General features: G+C 40.0%; 1 protein-coding gene across 1 annotated transcript; it reads right to left on the bottom strand.

Moving 5' to 3' along the window:
- Positions 1 to 2225: 2225 nt before the first annotated feature.
- Positions 2226 to 8851, bottom strand: LOC137258300 (alpha-protein kinase vwkA-like). The gene is made up of 2 exons (XM_067795936.1): positions 8780 to 8851; positions 2226 to 3411 (listed from the first exon to the last, which is right to left on the bottom strand). The coding sequence occupies exon 2, from the start codon at positions 3374 to 3376 to the stop codon at positions 2660 to 2662; it is 717 nt and encodes a 238-aa protein (XP_067652037.1). The 5' UTR covers positions 3377 to 3411; positions 8780 to 8851; the 3' UTR covers positions 2226 to 2659.
- Positions 8852 to 27008: the final 18157 nt, after the last annotated feature.

Here is a 27008-nt window from a genome sequence, read left to right as displayed (position 1 = left end):
ATCCTCAATAGTTTCAGCATGAAAGTAACTATTTATGACGTCAGCAGTCATTTATAATGAAGCTAAGGCCAATCTCAAATCGGGCATTTAAAAAGTGTTCTTAGTAACATAATATCATCACACACTAATTTGCATAATGCCATGGTCTGTTCCAAATAAATCGATTGCTCATTTCGCACTAATCTCTCATCAGAAAAGTCCTTTTATTACGTTTCCTGACTCCCTACAACTGGAACTGTAGTAAGGACGAACTTAGTTTATCAGATATTCCATACTTTCACATTTCAACTACATAAACTGTAGAGATATATGTGAAAACAAACAAGTACTTGAATGCGGTTTTGCCTACATTTCCCATAGTCTAAGTAAACGTAGCCTCAGTACTTTTCGTTACACTCCACTACTGAGTCTAACAAAACCTTATGGGAGGTCGCGTCAGGTAACCCCAGAGATTGACCAATCAGAACACACCTTACCAAATCGCGAAAGGAGACATTCGCACATTCCTTTTGAACTTTTACCTCGGAACGGTTTATACCCGAACGATTCCGAATGCTATTTTCCATACGATCGCCACTGGGTAATGCTACAACACTGTAAACAGTGAGAAAACAGTCGCTGAAATTAGCGTTTTTGTCAATATTCAAGGATGTCAGCTTGCAGAAATATTAGCTAATGGCAACTGCGTCACCAAAAACCCCTTAGCACATCTACTGCAGGCCAAATACCTGTGTTTTGTGTGGATTATCGTTTACTGAGGAATCAGTTTCAGTGACTAGCGAAGTCCCGCCAAACCCTAAACATTATCCGTTGTCTGATTGGTTAACTCCGTTCGGCCTTGTCGCGTTTGATTGGACGGTCATAGGTCGCTCAAAGGTTACCTGATGCAACCTTCTATTAGGCTTTATTAGACTCAGTCGTGGAGTTTAATGAAAAGTACTGGGGCTAAGTTTACTTAGACTGACATTTCCCAAAGACAATGACTACTTACGGCCAAAGTCCGTGAAAAATGTGTTATTGTAGTGAAAGTCGTGGACATTGTATCCTTAAGTAAGTTCATGTTCTGCTTCCCCTGACTATAATTGTCCGAACAGAGTTTTAATTTTTGAAAGAATTTATGACGTTAAAATAATTTAAAAGTTTAAACACTGAAGAAGGTCAGAACGAATACAATTAGTTGTACTGCCACTTGTATTACACTTTCTCTCCCCTACAACTTACTCCGACAAGTAAAGGCAAAAAGATTTTCTAGTTAGGCTGCCATATTGAAAAGCGGACAGGATTCAAATCTTATCGTTAAAGGAGGGAAGAACGTGATGTTTTTGTTTCATTTTTACTCCAAACACCGACGGCGATATTTCCTTCGGAATTCAATTCTGCGTAGGAATTCTGCAGGTGTCAGTGTCAAATGTGTTCAGCACAAGTACATGTATTGCTAACTGTTGAAACATAGTACATCACCAGGAATGGTTTTACAGATTTGAACCAATTGGGGAATGGAACAAGCCCACGCTCCAACTACTAAGGTACCGTATAACTCATAACGTGACGCTACGTGATTCTAATTTCAAGAACAGGGAGTAACCTTTTACGTCGGTGTAAGCAATATTCCTGCATCAAGGGAATCTAACCTGGACCTGAGGTCGGCGTAACGCCAACAGGCGTCACCACTGAATGGTAAAACATGACGATGTATTCAGTATGAAGCTTTTGAAGGAGCTATTTTCGGGTACACGCATTTTCACCGTGTTGAAATGATATTGTTTTCACCTTCCGTTTCACACGTCAGTGAGAAACATTATTTCGCAGATTTAGCAAACGTTCATTAATATCAATGCTTCATACACTGGACCCGTGATGGTCCGGGGTAGAATAGGCCTTCTGCAATCATTGTCTGCCAAAAAACCCGACTATGCATATTGCTGATATATTGCTGGAGTGTGGCGTAAAACTAAACTCACTCACTCACTTCATATATTACTATCATGTGGAAATCAAGTCCGAATCTTGGGCATCATGAACGAACGTTGCTGGCGACCTCATTGCCTACAAATAATTGATACCATCATACCATGCTTCAGCCAAATTCATCAAAGCTTCCCACCTGGTACCCATGCGGAGAAACATAGAGGCAAAACCAGCGAACGCATCAGCCCTAAGGCTATCTTAGACACATTAAAACATGTCAAAAACACATGCATAGAGGACAAAGTCAACCAAGTAAATCCTGTTGCAAAGCATTTTATTCATTTGTTCTGAACAGTGAGCAATAGAAAGTGACAGCCTGTGCAATGCCAGGCATGATATGAACACAGAAATGCAGCAACCACGTACTCATCAGGGTTGAAATGGTATCCATGGGTTGCAATGGTATGCAAGGAGTGAGAGTGTCACGGACATCATACACACAGTGTGATATAACATCATGGATCTATGGCATGTTCTACATGGTGTTCTGTTTACAAGACGATCCAAGATCGGTGTGGGGACATCACGTCTAGCCTACATCTCACACCACTCTGACAATCCCTCTCACAACAAACGATCACTGGCAAGTATACATAATAATTGTAACAATTATAAATCCCGTCAATAATTATAGACAACGTAAGCGTGAAGCCGTGAGCACAAACACGGTTGCCCTGGAAGCCACCATCAATCACATTGGGTTTAGGTTTTTCAGCATGTGTGGCATTGCGAAATCACGGCATATGTTATTGCACTTATGGTTTTGAAAGACCTGCAAAATTCCAGCCTCGCCTTGATCACTCTCACCAAAACGGTAATCGGAGGAGTGGATGGTCGGCGTGGCCAGCTGATAACCATTGTCTGACTCCACGCCCTGTAAACAGCTGATCACCAGCGACCTGTTGGAAGCTTGGTACGAAAAGTGCACAAATGCATGCAAGAGGGAGGTTCCTCCCGCAGCGCTCCGGCCGCGATCATCGATGAATTTCTTGAAGTTATCACCAATGTATTCCTCGATGAGCACCCACTCGCCGGTCTCCAGCTGACGTGATTTGCTCATGTTGTTGGTCGTAGATAGTTTGGCAACACGTTCCAAAGACGATCTGTAGGGAAGGATGAATCGTAACCACTGGCCGCTGCTCTTCATGGTATCATTGTAAGTCTGTGAGATTTTGTGCGCCTCCAGGTTCTTGGAAATCTCAGTGTCACACTGTTCCCTACTGGCGGGGAACTCCCTGAAAGGTTTGACAATGACTATTTCACTGTTCCTCGGTCCGTTCCCAGTCAGTGCACCTTTGAAGACCATCTTTCTTGCACCACTGACAAAAGGACGGGCGTCTATGTCCACTCGGTATTTCCCGCCGTTCGAGTCTCCATCGAACACAGCCGTCACGATTGGTGCTGCCATGATGTTATCAGATCTTGGACTATTATTCCATTATTCTGAAAAATAAAACATCATCATGAGAAACGACACACAGATTCGACGTTGGTCAGCAGCCCTCTGACGTCGCCCCGACCCGGCTACAAATCGGGGCATGAATTAACGATGTCCTGTGAATCAACTCTGGCCTATCACCCTTCACTGTTTCTCCTGGAGGCGATGCATGATCTCAAACCACAACACGGGCTAATCAATGCAGTAATTAATATACTCAACAGAAAAAGAAACGCAACCTTTTATCAGTTTTTCATTAGAACACATAAACATGAACTCTATGAGATTTCATTTTACGAAACTTGCATTCTTTTGCTGTTGAGTAAACATACTGAACCCAGATAAAACATATATAGCGTTCAGTCCTACGCGAGTTTTATATAACCAAAAACACGATATTGTCAAATGATTATACAAAATCAAACTTTGTATAATATCTCCTTTCATTACCACACGAAGTGTATTCTATCCCCTTCAAGGTTGTTACACTGCCCCCGGGTGATAGCCCGGAATCTCATATAAATCTTGAAACCCAGTAATTAATCACTAACAAGGTGCCTGAAGCACGTGGTTGGAGTTGAGATTGTTGGTACATTTATTTCCTGCCCTGTTTTGTTTGGTTTGCTTGTTTAATACCACACAAGCGGCAATTTTCCAGCAATATGACATGGCCGACTTGGTTATATCATTTTAAACTAATTAAAATAAATGACATCCACTTTGAAAGAGAGTGAGTCGTTTCTGACGCTGTCGTAAGCAGTACTGCAAGTCTGTCACGGCTGTCTGCTCTGAATGGTTGGAAATCCTGATGTAATGAAGGCCCTAGAGTAAGTGAGTGACTTTAGTTTAACGCCACTTTTAGGAATATTCCGCAATATCACGGAGGGTGTGTGGGGGGCATATACAATGGGCTTCACACAGTACCAGTGTAGGGAATCGAACCCGGGTTTCAGCGAGCGCCTTACCCACTACGCTATGCCCGGGAAGGTCCTTGAAGTTTACAACGTTGCTTAAAATCAATAATCAATGCCAAGCTGCACACAAAGCTAAATAAATAATAAGTACCACTGTTTCAACCACTTACAGCCCGCAAAAGGGAGATAACTCTGCACGGCAGATTTCGGAGCAAAGACCAACTGGCTACCAGTGCCGTGACAATGAAAAACACAAATGAAAAACAGATAATACTCACAGTACAAATACCAAAATCCGAGATGGGTGTAACGAAGTCTTCATAAAATTTTTCTTCATTTACAGCCAGCAAGAGCAGTATGCATGTACAGCAACGCTAGACATAAACAGGCTCTTATGACATTAAACTTTGGCCCATAAATTCCCGTCACTGCCTACAATAGTCTGTAATGTTTGTGCGTGGGCTGTTGTTTATAAGATATGTGACTCTGGTTGTACAGAAAGATATCCATGTCATCCTTTCAGATCAAGAGATCGTGGCACCGACGACGTATGTCAGACGAGGCGGTTATTGATTCACGGGCATATTGTATGGTTGGAGCGAATATGAGCAATTTTCTAAGTATCCTTTACTAATGAGGGAACGTTAAATGATATGTTATCACATTGAAATAATACTCATATGTAATACCTTAAAAGTCCACGTGGAATCGTACCCATGTCAGGCAATGCACACGCTGTGTCCTTACAGGCACATGACAGTGGGGTGTCGACGCAAGAGACTCACCTCATAAAATGATAGCAAATGATTGTGGTTGGTCGCCATTCCCGAACAGCAAAAGGTGAGTGACTTTAGTTTTACGCCGCACTTAGCAATATTCCAGCTATATCGCGGCGGTCTGTAAATAATCGAGTCTGGACCAGACAATCCAGTGGTCAATAGCACGAGTATCGATCTGTGTAATTGGAAAACGATGACACGTGTCAAACAAGTCAGCGAGCCTGACCACCCGACCCCGTTAGTGGCCAATTACGACAAGCATAGTCGCCTTTTATGGCACGCATGGGTTGCTGAAGGCCTGTTCTACCCCGGGACCTTCACGGTTCGAACAGCAAGAGGCCTACTGAGGAAGAACATAGAGGCAGTAAGGCGGTAGTTCATCGTGTCCACTAGACATGAATCACTGAGTTTAGTTTTACATCGCTGGTATATGGTGGCGGTCTGTAAATAATCGAGTTTGGACCAGACGATCCAGAGATCAACACCAAACTCAATCTACGACAATGTCAACCAAGTCACCGAGCCTGACCACCCTATCCTCTTAGTCGCCTCTTACGACTTGCATGCGTCAATGATAACACAATCTAACCCATATGCAAAGTTATATCTATTACATCTACATATAAATAACCCAAACAAAGTGTTCATCTGCAGTATTGTAAACAGGCCACCACGTTAGAAGCTTGTCAACCTAATCCACGTAAATTACTCGCATGATATAGAAAGACTTACTCCGACCCGTCAGAAGCTTGTCAACCTAATCCACGTAAATTACTCGCATGATATAGAAAGACTTAATCCGACCCGTCAGAAAGGCGTTGAACTGGGCGCCGTCTACAACGTAATCACTGCCGAGTGATTTTGAAGAGACTACAGACGATAACAAACTGTGGTCGTTAAACATGACTTCATTGTGTACACATGCAAAGTCCACAATCAATATCTTGAGCTGTAAGGCTACAGTAAATTACGTTACAGTAGTTGTGTTGATGTTACCGGTAAACCAAGATTAGAAAATAAACTGAGGAATATATTTTACTGATTTTAGTTTCAACCACATTCCGATTTTCATCTTGCTTGCGAAATTTACATACGTGACAAGTCAAATGTTATGAAATTAAAATACTGAAAGGTGATTCTCGTGGCCACGTAGAATCTATACTCGAGGAGCTTACTGTATATAATTTTCCTATTATGCATGCGTTGTAACCATAGCAACAAGATGAGAAAATGGATGGTTACCATTGGTACCATAACTTCAGGCTCACTAACTTGGTTAACACGTGTCATTGGAACCAAACTGAGTAGATCGAATCTCATGCTGTTGATCACTGGATTGTCTGGTCCAGACTCGATTATTTACAGACCGCAGTCATATGGCTGGAGTATTGCTGAGTGCGGCGAAAAACTAAACTCAATCACCCAGGTATCATAGTAATATACAGATGAATGAACATGTGCACTAAATAAGGTCGTATCACAATACAACATCGCGTTAAATTGTAAACGCCCCAGGGGACTGCATCAGAGATAGGCTTCACACATCGTAAGACAAGTGGGAATCGAACAGGGCCTTTTGGTGTTACTAATTCCAACCAGGCGTCATATCAATTAAGAGGCGTGGAGGGGAATATACGAGGAGTGCCAGTTCCATTTGTCAGCCAATATATATTGTACAAGTATGGAGAACAGAACTTACATCGAAAGCGTGAAAACAAGAATACGAGAACATTCTTCTCGACTGCCTATTGTACCTATCGACTGCCTATTAATCCCAGGCAGGATGAACTGGTCATTCATCAGAGGGTTGACAGAGGGAGGGATATCTCGGCTCTGCACGAATGACCTGACCTGACATAACAGGCAACATGTCTCGCATTGTCGTTACAAGCATGAGCGCAGTGACTAATTGTTGTTTTGTCCCGTATTCAGCGATATTTTAGCTATGTGGTGGGTGTCTGTAAATACTCGTGAATGATCCAGAGATCAACATCATGAGCATCAAGTCATCCGATCCCTTCGGTCACTTCTTTAATACGACAGGCATTGGTTATTCACACGAATCTTCAGGATTCGCCACAAAACAGCTATTGTTAATAATAATAGGTGTTGTCATCCTGGCCGACCGTACGTGTCTCGAGGGAAAGTGAGGGAGTGTTTGACTAAAACGGCCTTCACTGGCAGTGCAGTCATATCGGGGTCTTTGGTATCAAGATATCATCATACAGATCTTTTCTCTAAGCTACATTACCTTTCATACCTTAAGATAGATTGACTTCAGTCTCTGTCTTTGGTTTTATACCAGTAACATCACATCAGTAATGCTCGCTGACTTGGTTGACACATATCATCGGTTCCCAATTCTTCAGATCGATGCTCATGCTGTTGATCACTGGATTGCCTGGTCCAGATTCGATTATTTCCAGAGCGTCGCCATATAGCTGGAATACTGCTGAGTGCGGCCTAGAGCTAAACGCATACACTCACATCTGTAATGACTTTCAATCACGGTACCCACGCAGGAAATCGAACTCAGGTCGAGACGAGTAAACATGATAACCACTAGGCTACCCTCTATCCTTTGTAATACAACAAACTCAGAGGGTGATTATAGTTGGTCTGGTATTAGGGCCAATAGACTGCACAAACATAATCAGCATACACATCCTCGGTAGATTCTCTTTATTACGGCCATCATTCTCGCACATATTTCCCTTGAAAAATACGACTTGGAGGAAATGACAGTCACCAAGCGTCTGGTAATAAAATAGATTGCCTTTGGGATTTTTCACCCCAAACGTTGTCTATACGAACAATTACTATAACTTCCAGTCCCCTATACACTTGCACACGCACGCACTCGCCGCCCTTAGCCATGTACCAGAAAACTCTTTCAAATCTGTATACGTCAGATGTGACTTTTGTCTCTTGACTTAAACGTTTACCTAAATGCCACCTGAACAAGGATTGGGAGAGAGGAGTTTATCGATGGGTCATTTTCAGGATTATTTGCCTTTTTCTGAGTTTAGAATGGGCCACTGTCCTTCTATCAATAGTAAACTTCAATATTTTTATAGGCCTTTTTCTATTCTAATGTGCACAATGGCACATGGCCCCTGCCTTTCCTAATCCCTGTTAAAGATGTTTAAACGGTTACCTGTTATAATTACCGTTATTATATAATTAACCACGTGTTTTAATATAAAATACTCTAATAAAACATTAAAATCGTATCACAAACTTGACAGCGTTCGTCTGGCAATGTCACAGTAATATCTACACGGAAGTTGACCATATTTCTGATGTACTCTTTCGACGAGAACACCGGTGAAGAAAATGGCGGTCACACCCAAATACACAATGAGTGATTATATTATGTTTCTTCCCTCACAGCGCTGACGACGCATGGTATTCACGCATTTGTGCATCTAGTAGCCTTTGTGGGCAATTTATATCCACACCACACCCTAACAACTTGATATGATGTATGTACTTTCGACAAGATATCTCGTGTTTACTTTCGATAAATCCCGCCACTCACCTACCTCGGCTAACCCTCTCAACAACACATTTTGTGTGGTTGTTGACTAACGTAGGTTCTTCTATTCACACGAGTCTTTGAACTGGCAAGTTGTGAGAAAATAGGACAGAGTACACGCTCAGTAACAGTTGTAACTTACTTGGAACACTTGACAGTCTATCGCCACTCGCTTCGCGTGCTGTACCGGTGACGAGCTACATTAGTGACCGATGTAAATAGTGATCGTCCTCCTAGTGCCGTTAGCGTCAGCTTGAGTTAACATTGGTATTTTTGTTTTCACTAAGTGTTGAAAAGGAAATAAAGACATATGAACAGACGGTGATGCTTTATTCACATAAAGGTCTTATGAAAGATATAAACATATACTTTGACCATCGGCCATTTTCATGGTTATCAGCCATATTTACTGGATTTAGAATGCGTCCTTGCCCTTGTGTCAATGGTTAACTTTCAAAATTTTAATGGGCCATTTTTCACTCTAATGAGCAAAATGACCCATGGTCCTTGCCTTTAAAGTCCCTATATAGATATATACCACGCAATGACAAAATGCAGTGTCACCAGAAACTTTTATCAAAGTTTTTATTACAATATCATTTTGAGAGACATTTCCGTAAATATAAGGACTTTTTCAATATAGGTTACGTAAGTCAAGCATAAAATGATAATCTTTAAGACTACAACAGTTACTCAAAATCCCAGTAAAGCGGATGAGGTGCTTTCCGTTAAGATACGATTCGAGCCGAGTATTGATTTTTCCGTTCGACGAGGATTAACCGCAGCCTGATAAACGACAGTGCCAGTACAAACTAGTGCTCTGGTACATAGCGTTAAGGAATTAAGGAATTAGGTTAAATGTTGTTCATCTCCTGAACGACCACAGGTAAAACCGCGTGTACTGACATCACACTTTGGGTGCATGTGTGTGTGAGCATCTGTATGCGAGTCTCTCTCTCTCTCTCTCTCTCTCCCTCTCTCTCACACACACAAACACAAACACACACACACACGCACACACACATACACACACACACACAAGTTTACAGAGAGGCTGCGCGTTATCACCTCACCTCACCCTCTGTCATTATTGATCCGTATCTGTGCGCGTGCTGCTAACGGCAATGAGCTACTATGTTAGTTCCACGCCGATTTCTCTACAGATTAATGATAATATAATGCTTCATACGGGGGGAATTCCCAGAGTCTCTGATGTTACCCGCGAGCCTGACACGGCGCTGACAATCTTCTCATATTATTATCATGCAGATTCTTTTTTCGAACTCGATAATGGCTATGACTGTAGCGTAGTTGTTAAACGGTCACTTATCACGTCGGAGACCCATGTTCGATTCCCACATATGTTCAACTTTCCGATTTCCCAGCCGCAGTATTGATTGATATCCTGCAAATGTGGCGGCAAACCATGCTCACTCTAACCCGTTCATTCGAGGGAGGGGCGGTGGGGTAGCCTAGTTGTTAAAACGTTCGCTCGTCACGCCGAAGACTCGCGTTCGATTCCCCACATGGGTACAATGTGTGAAGCCCATTTTCTGATGTCCCCCGCCGTGATATTGCTGGGATATTGCTAAAAGCGGCGTAAAACTAAACTCACTCACTCACTCACTCATTCGAGGGATGCCCCTCGTGCACACTAGTGATCTATGACATATTGTTGGAGTGATACTTTCATGTTTGTTTACCCTGTACCTCTGGCAACCCTAAAGGAAAAGAGAGATTATGAGATTATGTTTGTTTTGTAAATCGAATAACAAATATGTTGTTGAAGATGCATTTCATGTACTCCTGAAGTGTGAACGCTTTTCGGATTTAAGAGTAAGATATATTCAGAAATATTTGACTGATTTTAATCCAAATGCCAATTTTATTAATGTTATGAAAACAATTAATGACTATGTTATAAAAGATGTTAGTATGTTTCTGTGTTATGTACTTCAGCGCACTAGAAATGCTTCTTTTAAAGAGCATGTGCACTTAATTCAACATCATATGCAAATGACTGCATGATGGGCCTGTGACCTTTTACTGAATAAATTTGTCTGTCTGTCTGTCTGTCTAAAGGAAAAAGAAGTTCCGGTTAAACATGCATAAAGTCTTATCAGTCGTTCTTCATATGTATCATGCCGTGCTTAATTATACAGCCACGTCACAATCTATTGATTATTTACGTCATTCAGGTATTTACATCATGTAGGCTAATGAATATATCTTCATTTGTAAAGGTATCGCGTATTTTAATTCGCGTAATGCAGCAATTCAGCTCATTTGAACGGTTGTCAATTTAAAGTATTTACGGAAACTGATCGGATGCGCGAGTTTATTCACAAATGTTTTCCTAATTTAGACCAATTAGTATTTTGGCCAAAAATTGATTCAAGAGTTGGTATTTTGGGGCCAATATTCGTAATATTCATAATTCATACAAAGATCTATATAAACATTCTATGAACGTATTATCAACATTGTACATATCTAAATCAAAAGTAAATGTCCACATATAGCTTGACAGCTTGAATAAAATGTGGTTATTTTTTGTGTGTGTATGGTTCGCATGACAGTGATAATAATCGGGTTTGAAACATTTAACATTTTATGCATACAATTTATGTATTGTTTATATCGAATGGATGAGTTGGCAGGACTTTGTTGCATGAGGGACTTGGGTGTACAACTACATGTATTTGACTTAGAATGATATTTGATTTAGTTTGTTTATTTGTTGTTTAAAGCCGCATTCACCAATATTCCAGTTATGTGGTGTCGATCTGTAAATAATCTTGTCTGAACCAGTGATCAACAGCATGAACACCGACCAACGCGATTTGGATGAGCTGGCATGAGTCAGGGAGCCTGACCGCCCGTCCCCATTAATCGCCTCATGACAGGACAAGTATGGGTTGCTAAAGATCAATTCAAACCCGGATCTTCACGGGTCCTAGACGTTTACTTGACGATAGTGTCTGTTTGCTTTAAAGCTTCAGCGAAAGTGCAAAATAATTTCACAGCGTCTGTGAATCTTTCGTAAACATTCTTTCAACTAGTTAATAGCCGTCGGTTTAAGCTTAATTGCATACTAACATGCTTCTTTGCTCGATGCGTTTCCAAACACGCATTTGCTGAACTCCGCGACAACGGTGTCTGTAAGTCAGCGTCATTAGGTTCTCAGTCAGCCAGGATAACACCTTTCATTCAGAACAAAGCCGTGTCTTTTGATGTCAGTTGCTCATCTGCTTCGTCGCACACACCAATCAATTACAGAAAGAGGATCGTTATCAGATCAAAGGGAGACACGACTCCACATACTATGACAACCGAGTTAATGCAGGGCTTCCATTATTTCCAGTGGCCGAGTTCTCTCCCTTGAACAGAGAGCCTCCATTTGAAAAAAAATCAGATTCAAGACTGGTAATTTACGTCTTGAGTTTGAATGAAATAGAATACCTGGCCAACCGTTACTTGGAACGGAGAAGCAAACAAAAATATAAATATAAAATTGATATTAATATAAAGCGCTTGGACAAATACATATATCATGTTGACGTTTGATCTCGGATGGAGTATTGTTCGATATTTTAAATAATGGTAAGGTTCTTGAAAAGAAGAGTGAGTTTGGTTTTATGTCGCAAAGTCACAACGGGGAACGTCATAAAAATCCGCCAGTAAGTAATGGGAGAGGGGGTAATTTATGGACACCTCTTTTATTAACAATTATCAGCATATCTAAAAAACACAACGATATATACTAGCATCTCAAGTGTGGAAAATAACGTTTTTTCCCCAAACAGCCCTAAGCCAAGACTTTGTGGAGACTTTTTTTCAGAGAATTTGCGATTTGTTTTGCCCTTGAAAAATTTGTCAGTGAAATTCAGACTTCAAAATAGTTTCCATATTTTGCTAGCTAGTCGGGCTAACTATGCCCGAGAGTTACTAGCCCCCCAAAATAATTCACTATTCGATATTCGAATTCGAAATTTGAATGTAGATACAGGTAGACACATGATTAAGCTGCTGATGAAAAATCTAACTACGACATAATCTTGCATAAATGAGTGTTATAACTGAGCAAGTGGAGAGAGGGATATAGGCCTCTCGGGCTAGTGACTAGTGAGTGGAGATTTACTGGCCCGAGTGGCCATTTACTAGCCGCGTGCTGTATCGTGCGAATGGGTATTTCGCACACTTGGTGAGTTGTTGTCGCGGGAAAACAACCTATTCGAAGCATGTCTTTCACTATAGCTTCACGATCTGAAGTCTTTGATGTTTCATGTGTCTCTTCTTTGTAATCACACACTTACCTCACTTTGCTCAACTTTATTCAAACACAATCGGGGCGATTAGGTAGCCCAGTGGCCAGTGGTTAAAGCGCCGCTCGTCACACTGAAGACCCGGGTTCGATTCCCCACATGGGCGAGGCCCATTGCTGATGTCCCCCGCCGTGATGTTGCTGGAACATTGCTAAAAATGCGTAAACACTAATGTCATTCACTCCCAAATACTCCTATGATGAGAGGGGAGATTTAATGTTAAAAACAACCACAGTTTCAATCGCTTCCAAATAATGACTAGATTTTGTTCTAATTTCGCTGCAATATAGTTTACAATACCGCACAATTAAGAGTTAATATGCGCTATTGACTGTTAACCAATACCATTGCGTGCTTGCGTGCTTGCGTGCTTGCGTGCATGGAATCGGTGATAGTGATTGCGCGATAGAATTCCGTTGTTGGCTTAATCCGTAAGATCAACGAAGATAATGGAAATCTAAATAAATATATTATTTTTAAACTGATGAAATTTCAGGATTACACGTGACGTACTGTTCTCGTAATGAGATTGACAGTTGAAGTAATTGTTAAATGAATATGTGAAATCGCAAACTGGACTTGGAACATTACTGTGGAGAAGTGGGATAAGTCCCAATCCAGTTCCTGGGAATCGTATTCCAAAATTCATTATTTGAAATGGATTCACAAAAGTCTGCAATTCCCATGTAGAATCTGGATATAAAAGGTTGACCTTGAATGGGATTCTTCAGTACGCATGATGTCACACACATTCACCCTGCAAATGAATTTCCAGATTTTCACTTTGCACGTTCTTTCCTCTCTTTTAAGTATTTTTTATGTTTGATTTTTTTTATGTTTGAGGATCAAGGTATTCAGTGAAAGTACCAAAATATTGTATATATATTGGACGAAATACGTTAGGGATATTTGGTATTTTTATGGACAATATTTTATCAGTGTGTCAATAAATAAATACACCACAATTCATAACGTCATTTTATCTAGTATATTTTAGTTTTATGTGACAGTGTCATTTGTTTCTATAAGTTCTTGTCAAGTCCAGACTGTTAGAGCAGGTGCTCGTAGTAAGTGAGGATGCACTGTACCTGTTTGTCAGGGCTCACTGTAAGCCCTTGAGATGATCGTCTACAGGGGCCCTGATTTTTAGCTCTAATAGCGCTAAGACAGCCGTAAGTGTCATTCATTAACATTAACTTACGACTGTCTTAGTGCTAAGAGAGCTTTGAAAATCTAGGCCTAGGTCCGCAGCTTGTAGTAGGAGAGGATGTCTGGTACCGAATTGGATGGGTTCACTGTAAGCCCCTGTGAAGACCACCTATCAGGTCCGCAGCTTGTAGTATGAGAGGATGTCTGGTACCGTATTGGATGGGTTCACTGTAAGCCCCTGTGAAGACCACATATCAGGTCTGCAGCTTGTAGTATGAGAGGATGTCTGGAACCGTATTGCACGGGCTCACTGTAAGCCCCTGTGAAGACCACCTATCAGGTCCGCAGCTTGTAGTAGGAGAGGATGTCTGGAACCGTATTGCACGGGCTCACTGTAAGCCCCTGTGAAGACCACCTGTCAGGTCCGCAGCTTGTAGCAGGAGAGGATGCATTGTCGATCCATATTACCAATGTTAGCGCTAATGGCTACTGGCTTCCTTTGTTATCTTATCACTGTGTTGTTTCACATGTTCTCTCTACTTGTATCCTACTTTTTTCCATTCACCTGACGAAGACGTAAGAATATGATTCGAAATACTTTACTTCTAAATTTAAATAGTTCATCCATAAATTCTCGCCGTTAATATTCACTTACAAGGGAAAGGGGTTTCATCTATCGGAGTATAGAGTTTTGCCGCTTTTATCAATATTTCTGCAAAATTATGGGACATAGCATAAATATTACCTGAATTGGGAATTGAAACCCGAACCTAACACCTGTCGAACAAAGGGTAGACAACCATTGATAAAATGATCGGGTGCACTACACAGAAACAGCATTTCAAGTAAACTGGAATTACTAGTTCTGTGACAACGTAATTTATTCATTTATACTGAAAAATGAGCATTAGCAAGTCACAGAGGGACGCTTCACAAATTGGGCCCAGAAAATTCAGTTAGTGTGGGAATCGAACTCGGATCATCGTCTCTCTAGCAGTCAGATCAAAGGCATGTGTCTGACATCGTGTATTTAACTTGGCATCCACGAAGACTGTTAATAGTGCTAGAGCATCTCAAACTGCAGAGTTTCTTACATGAGTTGAAAGAAAATTAATAGCTGCAAGAGTGGAATGAAATTAGGTTAAGCGCCGTTTTGAACTTAATTTCATTTACTGAACGGCATGTCAATTTAGGAAAGTAAGATGCAATAGAGGTTAAAACGGCGTACAATGTCATTGCGTACTTGGTGACATGCAAATGTGTCAGTCTCTATGTTTTCTTGGTTACGTGCACATGTGTGTGTGTGTGTGTGTGTGTGTGTGTGTGTGTGTGTCTTTCTCTCTCAGTCCTCACGGAAGCTACCATAAATTATGATAATATGATGTATTCCTCAAGATTACGATTTTAGATTTTTTTTAAACAAGAGGTGCTAATGAATTCAAGCAACGTTGCATTAAATCGACTTTTGCTTCTTCTATCGCTCAAACAATATTTCAAGCCGACCTCATGGAGTTTGGACCCTAATGTCTGACGCAAAAACGTACGCGCGACTTGTCAATGAAACCCAGTTAGGTAAACACTGACAACACCGCGTGCGACAGTTGTCTATGTACGGAGCAGTTTTTTACATTTTCATTCTTTGTTTGGACGCTGTTCGCTTCGAAGTATCACTTATCGAGTTCAGACAAATCGTGAGGGATAATAAATATTTTTTTATTTTTTCGCATCAATAAGAAACTATGACCCAATGTATATAATACAGGCCAGAATATTGTCGAAAACGTGTGGAATTGTGTCTTTAATTACACTGGAGCCACCGTGCCTGGGAGAACCCGTTTACGTTTTATTGATGACAGTCTCACGTGCATGAGAATATTACTTATGTGCCGCTATGACGAAGGTGGCGTTACGAGCATTGGACGCCGGGCTCTCGGAAGTGACTAGTTTTATTGACTACTCTGGATAACATCAACCATGAAACTCTGAGGGTCCGTCATGAAACTGCATTAGTGCGGGATTCGTGTTATTGGCAAATCTGGGACAACCACGCAAATGGTTGATTCATTGAGGCATTGATTCATGCACAATTATCTGACAAAGTTATTATATATCTCAGTATGAATTCGTTAGATACTCCGGATTAGCCCTAAGGTTGTTCCTAGTTTTATTTGCTCATTAAACAGGTAGCCTGTGTGAAGATATCTTGTTAAGCCTCGAAAGAAATGTGTGTGATGTCTGTTGTAGAGGTACCATTTAAGCAAATATATGCTGTTCTTTAGATATAGTAATATGGTTTATTGACCAAATCTCACGAATTGATTCCACGTGAATTCGGTATTTCTGGAATAAAGGGCACATACATTCGTCAGAATTGTAAATGGAATTCTAAAACTAATCGCGGGCAGTATTTCACCGCTTTTAAGGGGTCTTTTCATCTGTCACTTCAACAAGACATAACCGGTAGTTTAGAAAGATGCATGCGTTATACCCGATGCATAAAAAGGAAAGTGTATGTAATGATTGTACAAGTCACAGACCAGTAGTTGTGTATCTAATATATTTGAATGATGTATATTCCAACGTTTTTAATTCGAAGAATAGCTAACCATTAAATGAACTTGCCCCTCCCCTCGTTTCTCAATTCAGTAACTATTCGTTACGTACAGCATCACATTTGCAAGCTATTCCCTGGAATGCTGAGTCTCGCTGCCTTGGTGACACTGGACATTAGTTCCCATTAGATCGATGTTCATGTTGTCGATCACTGGATTGTCTGGTTGAGACTCGATTATTTACAGACTTTTATGTAGCTGGAACATTGCTGAGTGCGGCGTAAAACTCACACACTCACTCACTATTACCCTGCTAACATTCATTACCGTAGTGCTTTGTGACGATTCATTTCTATCCTCCGCAATAAGGTTTACCACAAAACATTCAATTCTCACACAGAACTCAATGATTTCGTATCTGCCTTCAGTTCCAGACCTAAAATATTCATTTCATCACAAATATAGATACAACACTTTTCCAAATCCTCACTTGTCGCTTAATGCAAGGATTTAGCAGAGAGAGTAGATGGGTTCGTCATTACTTCTTAGTATGTTCCAGAAAACAATTTTATTAAGCAAATGTCTTTTCTTTGGAAACTATCTTATATGGAACTTCTTCCGTGAACCTTCAAACTCTGTTCTATATCTTAAAACCAGTCCATCAATATATCATTAGAACCAGCCGTTTTCACCCAGTAAATAATACATTGCAGCTTAGGATTCCCAAACATACGCTACTAGTGATACCGACTGCAGTGTCATTGATGTATACAACCATTCTGATTTCAGTCTTTTGACTACATGTCGTAACATCTATTTTCAGTAATTGTTTGGTTTTGTTTTCTTCATGAAATGTATATGATTGAACCTACACATACGAGTGAGAGAGATCCAGAATGTACTAGTTGCCAGAAATCTCAGAAGCTCTTAAAATGTAGCATGGAGGACTCTGCAAAAAGTAAGCCGAAAAAATCTGGATTCACCGTCCTTTTCGTTCTGAAATCCTCATTGAACTTACGCAAAAAGTGGTTCTGGATGTGGTGTCCTATTGGGAAAGATCTTTTATGTTGTCAGAAAAATATTTTAAAAATATATCGGTATTTCTTCACCGCACTTAACTCTGACGTTTGACACTTACGTTGATGCACAGTGAAGACACCCATCAACGACAGCGTAAGCTACAAATAAGGGCCACTCCACCATGACATTTAGACAGGCACCATCCCATAATTGGAAAGGCTTGCCAAGATGGGAGAAATATATACCAGATGGTCAAGGCTCTTCTGACCTATTGATTGGTCAGTCTAGAACTAATTCACGCATGGCCAGAGTTGACAACTTTCTAATTTTCTCGGTATAAGATGATGGATGTCGTCTGCCCTATCTAGACAACATCAGCACCTCCGATAATGGTCATCCAGGAGACGGCCAGGCACACTTAGACGTCTGATTGGTCAGTTGAGGGGAATGGAATGGTCACTTACAGACAGGATGTAATGCTGAATAATTGTTTTCGCTAAAGTGACTAGGAGGAAGTGGTGTGCGTGAGAGTGGGGTCCTTGTTCGTTTGTTTTGGACAAACAGAGTGAGTGGGTATGGCTTAACGGACCTTTTAGTAATACTCCTGCAATGTCACGTGCGTCACAAGAAATGGCTCGCACAAACATATGGAATTGGAAGCGAGCTTCACGCTGCAACAGCAAGGCTACCACACAGCCAGTTTCACAAGCTGCTGATTTCGAAGTGTAAGGATGGCGTCAGTGTACATCACGATGGGAATATTGAATGTTGATTTGTCATTCATTACTTTCTGACAAAGAGTAATACACTCTGCAATAAAGGAAATTGGAAACAATTTGATGACATGTACGATAAATTATGCAAATATATGGTTACATAACAGGAATCACAATTGTAAGGTTCAAACCTTTAACCTTTACTATGTGCTTACCACGTTATTGTTAAGCGTAAGTTTAAGTTGGTTGTCAGATGTATGGCTATTTCCGTAAAAACAACTTACAGTATTGTAAAGTATTCCGTATTCGGTGCTGTTCATTCGTGGAACCCACATTTACTAAACTGCATCTTAAACATATATTTTAAAGGGCCACCTATCACAAAATGGGCGGCATGAGTTAGCCCCTAAAACACCATATTACCCTGGCGTCCACTGACATTTTCCTAACACTCCTGACACGCAAAGTAAAATCCGATTCCTTTTTAATACCCACTTAAAGTTCTCTCCAGTCGACCTTTTCCTACCTAAGTTGAGTGTTCTGACAGCTACCAACGAGCTACAATACAAAATCCTGATAGCTTGTTAACGAACTAGTTACTTGAAAAAAAACGGTTCTTCTCTTGCAGAGAAATTCTACACTTTGTCATCCTGGAATTCAATAGCGAAACTCTTTGGGGACGTGTCATCATCGCTAAATGTTCCCGTGAAGTGCAAAACCACGTGCTTTGCCCGAAAAAGGGGATTTTTCTTAAATTTTTCAAAATATGCCTACTTATGAAATCCAAAGCCTTAACTACTGTCAGGTCTTCAAAATAGTTTCAACAGGCATTACGAAGGAGGAAAATAATGATTTTCTTGAAACGTGAATTCGATTCTTTGAATTGGCCAAATAATTATACCGCAAATAATTAGATTCAGATTGGTCACCACCAGCTGTTGATAATGGAATTTTTGCCTAAAGTAATTCCCAACGAAGTTGCAATCTTTTCATGGCAGCGAACATTGTTGTCGATACTTCCGGACAGGACCGTTATTTGTTTGTTTTTAATACATCATTTCATTTTAGTTACAAGGTCTGCTTTTTGTATCAAGTAATTTCCTTTATGCTCCCGATGTGAAATGCCTATAGGGATAACATATCACCTCAACAAAACTGACGATGTCACTGAAATGGAATGTGCAAATGTTCCGTATTTCCGACAAGAATGACACTGAACTGGACAAAAGAACCTGATTTCTAATGTCATTTTATTATGTATGAATGGAGTACTGAATTAGTCAATTAAATGAATGTCTATTCGATCAACTGTTTGGGGAAAAGACGCAGAATCTATCACACAGAGATGTTCACTCTATGCGATCACATCAGAAAAGTCATTCTGAAGGAGACATAACGCCAGCCCCAACTCAATATCTTTCAAATAATACCCAGAGCACTCACCTATGAGTAAGCTATACGAACAGATTGTTATTAGGAGGCTTAACATACTAACCGTATACTTATTATAGCATCATGTGGAAATACAATAAGAGGAAGAATGTTATGAAATTTGTTTTTTTTATATACTCTCTAAAAAAAGTAGAGAAACCTGAAATTTGTTTTTTCAGTAGTTAGCATTGCAGGGACTTTCATAAATTTGATTTGAGGTCCCTTGCGCCTAATTAAAACTAATATCAAAATAGGTTTTTTTTTCAGACTGTTGTGAAATGTCACGGAAAATGCAGTCTTCATTCCAAAAACAACACTCAAATCATAACTCAGTCTGGAGGATAGCCTACGAAAGGTGCTAGCTCGTCACACACTGAATAGCCGTGTTTAAAATTTGACTGCATGCATAAGTCCTTTGGGTGAAGCCCACTTCTGGGATCTGAAATATTCCCAAAATATTCCTAAAATATTCCCGATCAATGCTTTAAGAGACTTAGAACGATCTCATTTGCTCACTTTTTTTCATAAGTGATTGCACTTTCGCGTTAAATATACATAGCTTCACAGATCATCTGCCAAATAAATTAGATATCCTAAAGTCATAGAAGGGTTTCTCTTTGCCGATGAGAAATAGGAAAAGGGAATTTGCAACTTCAATCACCGCATGAAGAAGAAACGACGCTTACAGAGTCATACCCCGAAGCAGCACTGGTCATGTCGCGCTGATTTGGGATGAATTCGTTCTTAAGGCATTGATTATTGGACGTATTTTTTGTAAATCTCAGTATCACTTAGTGAGATTCTCAGGATTAGTCTAAGGGATGCCCTTAGCCTTACTTGCTCGTTCAAAAGACAAGTCGACATGACATATCTTGTTAAGGCTGGGAAATCTGTGTGTGATGCGTGTCTTGAAGTAAGTGAGTTTAGTTTTACGGGGCACTCAGCAATATTCCAGCTATATGGCGGCGGTCCGTAAATAATCGACTCTGGACCAGACAATCCAGTGATCAACAGCATGAGCATCGATCTGCGCAATTGGGAGCCGATGACAAATGTCAACCGAGTCAGCGAGGCTGACCACCCGATCCCGTTAGACGCCTCTTACGACAAGCAGAGTCGCCTTTTATGGCAAGCATGCATGGGTTGCTGAAGGCCTATTCTACCCCGGGACCTTCACGGGTCGTGTGTCTTGGTGATAAGATAAGAAGAATATGTTTGTATGATGTCGTTTAGGGATATAGCTATTATACATTTCACGGATGCATAATAAAATTACAGACTGCTTCTGCAGAGGTTTCCGCAGAGTTGCAGCGGTTTCTGCAGAGTTGCAGAGTTAGGTTTGCCTTTACGTCGCCCTCAGCTTTATTTCAGCAATATCACATTTTCAGATCAGGTTTTAACATCTTGTGGCTATGCTAAGCCGATCCCGAATATTTGTAATCATTCCCAGCTTGAAGACACTTTTTCAAACACTCTGAAAGGTTGGTCAAAGGTAATATGACCACTGTCTGAATGTGGAAAATATACAATAAACATCAACTCACTGAAAAAGACCCATCAGTTTTGTCTGAGGTTTGTATGGCTTAGAATTATGGCGAATGAATATATCCGTCAGTGAGAGAGTGGGGAATATCATCACCTCATAAAACGCATTTCAGTAGAATATTCTTATAATAATGTGATGATGTCGGTGAAATCAACTGACACTGGTAGGGTGCTGACAAAAAACAAGACGTACAAAAAGGACACATGGCTGAATGCAACAAGTGGTACGGTGGAGGTGAAGATTGTCACACGATGGTAACTTGGCATTAAATCATCTCAGCAGGAGTAAGCCTTTTAAAGCTCTGAAACCATTTAGCAGTATTAATGGCATGGCTAACATCCATGAGAATAACCTTTCGCAATTTCCATAGGAAACGGAACAAGACAACCAATGTTCTGCATTAGTGCCCCAGAATGTCTTTTTTTTAACTCAGTCGACGTGACTCACGTTTGTACCCGATTACTATGATCACGATCCGGTTTTACCCATCACCATTATTTCCTGTAGAACACTGTGGCATTTTAATAATGAATTTGAAACGCCAACGCTCGAAAATTATTCATCTCGATTAACTGCAGAAGCAGATTCGCAGACGCCTAAATTGTGATTACAATGTGATGATGTCGTGAGTCAGTGAGATTTAAAGTCACATCGGCAATATTTCAGCCATATCCTGACTAAAACTAGTTCTAAATTCATTAACATACATATAATGTACAAACCCTGCCGACGAAGGACAGTAAAACCACTAGATTGTCACAGAGTGATGTTAAAACTAGCTAGCAGATATCCTTAAAAGGAGAAAAGCATTTTGAACAATGCAGTGTTAAAAAAGGGCTATAGACAGAACACCAAACTAGGGACCATGGGGACTTACAGTGCCTTTGCTACCTGCATGGACCATGGTTGGTTTGACACCGTTTCCTCAGCCACAGAGGATTGTTGGAATATTTAGACAATTAGAATACCAAACAATGCTACATTTAAAAATGTGGTATGTTTAAATCTTACTTTGAAGTGTTGGGTCTTACGTACCTTCTCAGGGGGACAATAATTTTACGATACTTTAACCCCCTTTGAGGGTACAGCCACTAACATTCTAAGTTGCTAATCAAAACTACCAATCAGGAAAACACATCTATCTACAGAACATATTAATCAAAATTCATAAATTAAAACAATTTCCTTTAAAAGGATGGATAACTAACATTAAGTGATGACACCTGACATGTGCAAAGAGGTTGAGCATAGCCCGCTGTTGGATTATGGCAGATTGCTGGAGTTATTACCTCGGGCAAGGATTTACATTCTGTTACATGTTATTCTGTTCTCATATACATGTCCATGACAGCAATTAAGGCAACCATGAATGACAGAAATATCTCTTGACATAATTGAAAATGCATGCCAAGATAGAAGAAATATACACCGAGTGGTCAGAGCTGACAACTTTCTAATCTTTCCGGTGAAAGATGATGAGTGTCGTCTGGCCTATTTAGGCAACATGGGAACCTCGGATAATGACCATCTAGGACACGGACAGGCACGCGAAAATGTCTCACTGGTCAGTAGAGGGAAATGGAATGGTCACTTGCAGACAAGATGTAATACTTGGAAAGTTAAATTCGATTCCTATTTCTATAACCTCTTAGAACTTCTCTCGGGGTTCAACCTTTCTCTAACACGGTTTGTTATTTTCACAGTTATCAGCACGCTACAGTACAGAATGCTGATAGCTTGTTAAGGAACTATTTATAAGTAAAACTCTGCCCTCCTAAAATTGAATTGCGAACCTCTTTGGATCAGTGATCTCTCTATGTTCCAGTGAAATGGAGAAGAATGTGTTTTGCTTGAAGAAACATGGAACCTTTTCCCACATTTTACAAAATATATTTGTTTCAGTTATAACCTTTGAAATGCCTATTGAAACAGTTTGAAAAGCCATTAAGAATGTGGACTGTAATTATTTTCTCAAAATGTGAATTCAGTTCTATGAACTGATCCCACCAGAAGGAATTGGATTCAGGTTACACTGGCTTTTATTAGCAGTTGATAATCGAATTTAGTCTGAAGTGATTCCCTAAAGAAGTTGCAATGTTTTCTTAGAATAGAACATTGTTTTCGGTGCCTCTAGGCTGTGATGTTTTTGGTTTTACAACGTCATTTCATTTTGGTTATTAGGTTTCCTTTTCTTGTGTAAAATAGCTTCACTTATACTACCAACATGATAGCATATGGTCACAATAAAACTGACGTGGTTATTGAAACCCTAGACACGTTACAACTACTTGGAAATTCAGCAGAGGATAAATTATAATGAATTTGTTTATATTTTAAATAACTGGCGAGGACTTTGAAAAAATCGTTTTTGCCATTAAATATACCCATGTTTCAAGAAATATGCCCAAATGAATGCTAATGCTCAGATAATTAAATACATCCCCAAAATCTAATTCTATAAACAGGTCCAGATATTTTCTGTGAATGTGGTATTTACAGGTATCCTCCAACGGGTTTTAAAACGGTCGAAAATTGCAATATAACATGAGTATGGTTTTATGTAATCACATTCTTGTAGAAGGGCAATTCAACATTACCAAACTACAAGTGAAGAACCAACAATTAAACGTTCCATTGGGACAATTCGCTCTAAAAATAACCCATGTACTTAAGACTGGCTGCGCTTCCTTGGGGTGTGTTTCAGATTTTTTCCCCATGAAAAAGAAATCAAAATATTACCTGTGTGAATCGGCCTCATACAATCTATTCTCGCCTTTACCTGTAGAGAACATTTTGTAATTGTCTTGAATTGAATGATTCACACCTAAGGACATGTACACACTAGATTTGACAGATTTGCATTTATTTACATTTTAAGCGGAACATGTCGATGATTCTGTGATTTCGTTTTTGCCGGTGCAAGAGAGTAGCCACAAGTTCTTTGTAGTGTAACTGGAAATATAACTGGGTAAATTATGAGAATGGATTTTTAAAAAAGAAAATCAATGATGACACCAGGTGTTCTCAAAGCAGTGATAATTATGTATGGTTACATGTGGCTATCGCAGCTTTCAGCCTATTTTACCATGTTAGCTAATCGTACATGTTTACCCATTATTGTGCTGGCAGATGATGTATGGCACGCGATGACCTTCGAACTGCACATTCTGGCACGACGTAAATCTCATCTGCTAGCCAAACTACTCGGTTTCGAGTTCCCCGAAGTACAAACGAACAGAATGCTTCAAACACACAATTAAATAACCCAGATAACCCAACGAAATGATATGTCAGATCTATCAACATGTGGATTGACTCCGAAGACACGCCCATGCCTCTTTTTCTACTGATTTGCTCATAAAAGAGAGATATTGCAGGGTTCCACAAATGTATCTACCCATAAACCATGCACTATAGACCAGTGTGGCAGAACATGCTGAACCGCTGATCGAAATTCCGTTATGTGAGAGATGGAATCACACTGATCAGGTTTTCTGTGCAGAACGGGATGGTACCTTGTGTTTGCACAAAACATTTGTGACGTGATCGGTCAGGTGATGGCTTGGAAATAGGAACCTGGGGATCGATCTACAACACGTGCGTCATGATACGACATTCGTAAATCCATGGTAAAGTGCAGAGTTAGGACTGATTTTAACGTTACGAATGTTTTATGGATCCGGACCCTCAAATATATTTCTATTAATGAACTTCGTTGAGATTTCCTACGACACATCAGTTATCTGCATTTGTTGATAATGAGAAACCAATCTTTAGTTTCAATTTAAGAATAACATCTTCGTTTTCTTGGTATGAAAATACATCTAAACATGGCAATCAGAACAATGAAATATTCTGTTATTTTGAGTTAACATCTGGAACAGTAGCTGCCAGACAACCGATCTATCATGAGATATAATGTTGGTATGCTCCCATCTGTATTCATCACAAACTCTTTGATCGCATTTCATGTCAATTACAGCTGATACTAAACCTTTTTGCCACTGCTGACGGATGATCCAAACAAGCAGAGTGACAAGAATAAATTGAAAGGTACACACCATAGTAGTTATATTTTGTTAACGATTAGCGCGAAAACGATGACATTAATATCTGAACAGAATTACTGTTTCTGGACAACAGCATTCGCCATTCAGACGCCCTTACTTATTTCTTGATGTACACGTTGTGATGTATTGTCTGCTCCATCCTTCTTTAAAACATTTCCTTCAGAAATATCAAATCTGTTAAAACATCTCGGTAAACAGCATGATTTTCTAGCAAGTCAGAAAGCGGGATATCACCAGTCCTCAGTGACCATATTCGGGGAAGCACGTCCTTCTGATACCCTCAATCGGGTAGGTGTGTTTTACGTTATCGAAAATTCTTACGTACGTACGTACGTACGTACCTACCTACCTAGCTACCTACCTACCTACATAACGCGCTTTTTACCAATGCGATTGCTCCAGCTGAAAAATAATTGACGGATTATTTACTGAAGGCCATAAGGACCTGCACCTATTTGAAACTGCCGACCCGATACAATAACAACCGGCGCTGGACCTCCGGGCTTGCAGTTATTTCAAACGTTGGTGGATATGTAGATGAGTGTGTTGGGGGGGTATAAGGTTTGTGGTTTGTTTTGAACAAGAGGCAGTTTTAGGTCAGATTATATGTACTTAAAAACTATATACATCAAGGAAATCGAGAAATACAGTCAATTTGGCGTGAAGAACAAAACAGCCGTGAGAATCATGTGAATGAAGTACAGACAGTCAGTGATGACACCAGGCATGTATCTAGTTAATCTCACCATTGTCAAGCTAACCGGAGGAGGCAAATTCCTGTAAACAGTTGGAATGATAGAATGGATGACTTTACCTTGAACTGCACTTACGCTCTTTTGGTGTAAATATGGCAAGGGACATTTCGATCTTTTGGAAGAAATCAAAAACATATTTCAGATTTTGTAAGTCGCTTTATTAATGAGAAGAACAAGTGTAATTGTCAGAGATAAAAACAGATGCAAACTTAAAGATATCTATAGACGTCATGTCACCCATCACAAACTCCTTCCAAAGGCAACGCAAATCCTATAAATGCAACTGCAAACAATTACCAGACCTTATGAATATGTAAATTATGTTACGTAACAGGAAACGTTTGAAAAGGCAACGCGGATCCAGTTCCAATCTGCAACATATAGTCCTGTCTGTCGTCTAAGTAATCGTACACAGTGTTGCCTGTTTGCTGGTTCAGTCTCCAAGCGCATTTTGTTGCAGATTTGAATGGTGAAGTGTACAATTTCTATTCACATACAGTGTCCGAGAATTACACAAACAATTTTAGAATTCGATTTTAAAAAAGCAAAACAAAAACACAAAACAAAACAAACAAACAAACAACAACAACAAAAAAAACACACGCCACAACAGATTAAGCCACGTTTACCGTCTGTTTACGCATAACATCCTTATTATGCTGGAGATAAAAAATGTCGTCAAACACCTTTTGTCATTTATGGGCTATGATAACAAAGTTACAAATACACATAATGATCATTATATCGCTACTACCATTCACATCCTATTGAATTGAACTATGGACCCCATGGATCACTTGTGGGATC

Source organism: Haliotis asinina, chromosome 12, assembly GCF_037392515.1.
Source record: "Haliotis asinina isolate JCU_RB_2024 chromosome 12, JCU_Hal_asi_v2, whole genome shotgun sequence".
NCBI lineage: Eukaryota > Metazoa > Mollusca > Gastropoda > Lepetellida > Haliotidae > Haliotis > Haliotis asinina.
Note: the sequence above shows the minus strand (reverse complement) of the source record. Positions and strands in the feature narration are given on the sequence as shown.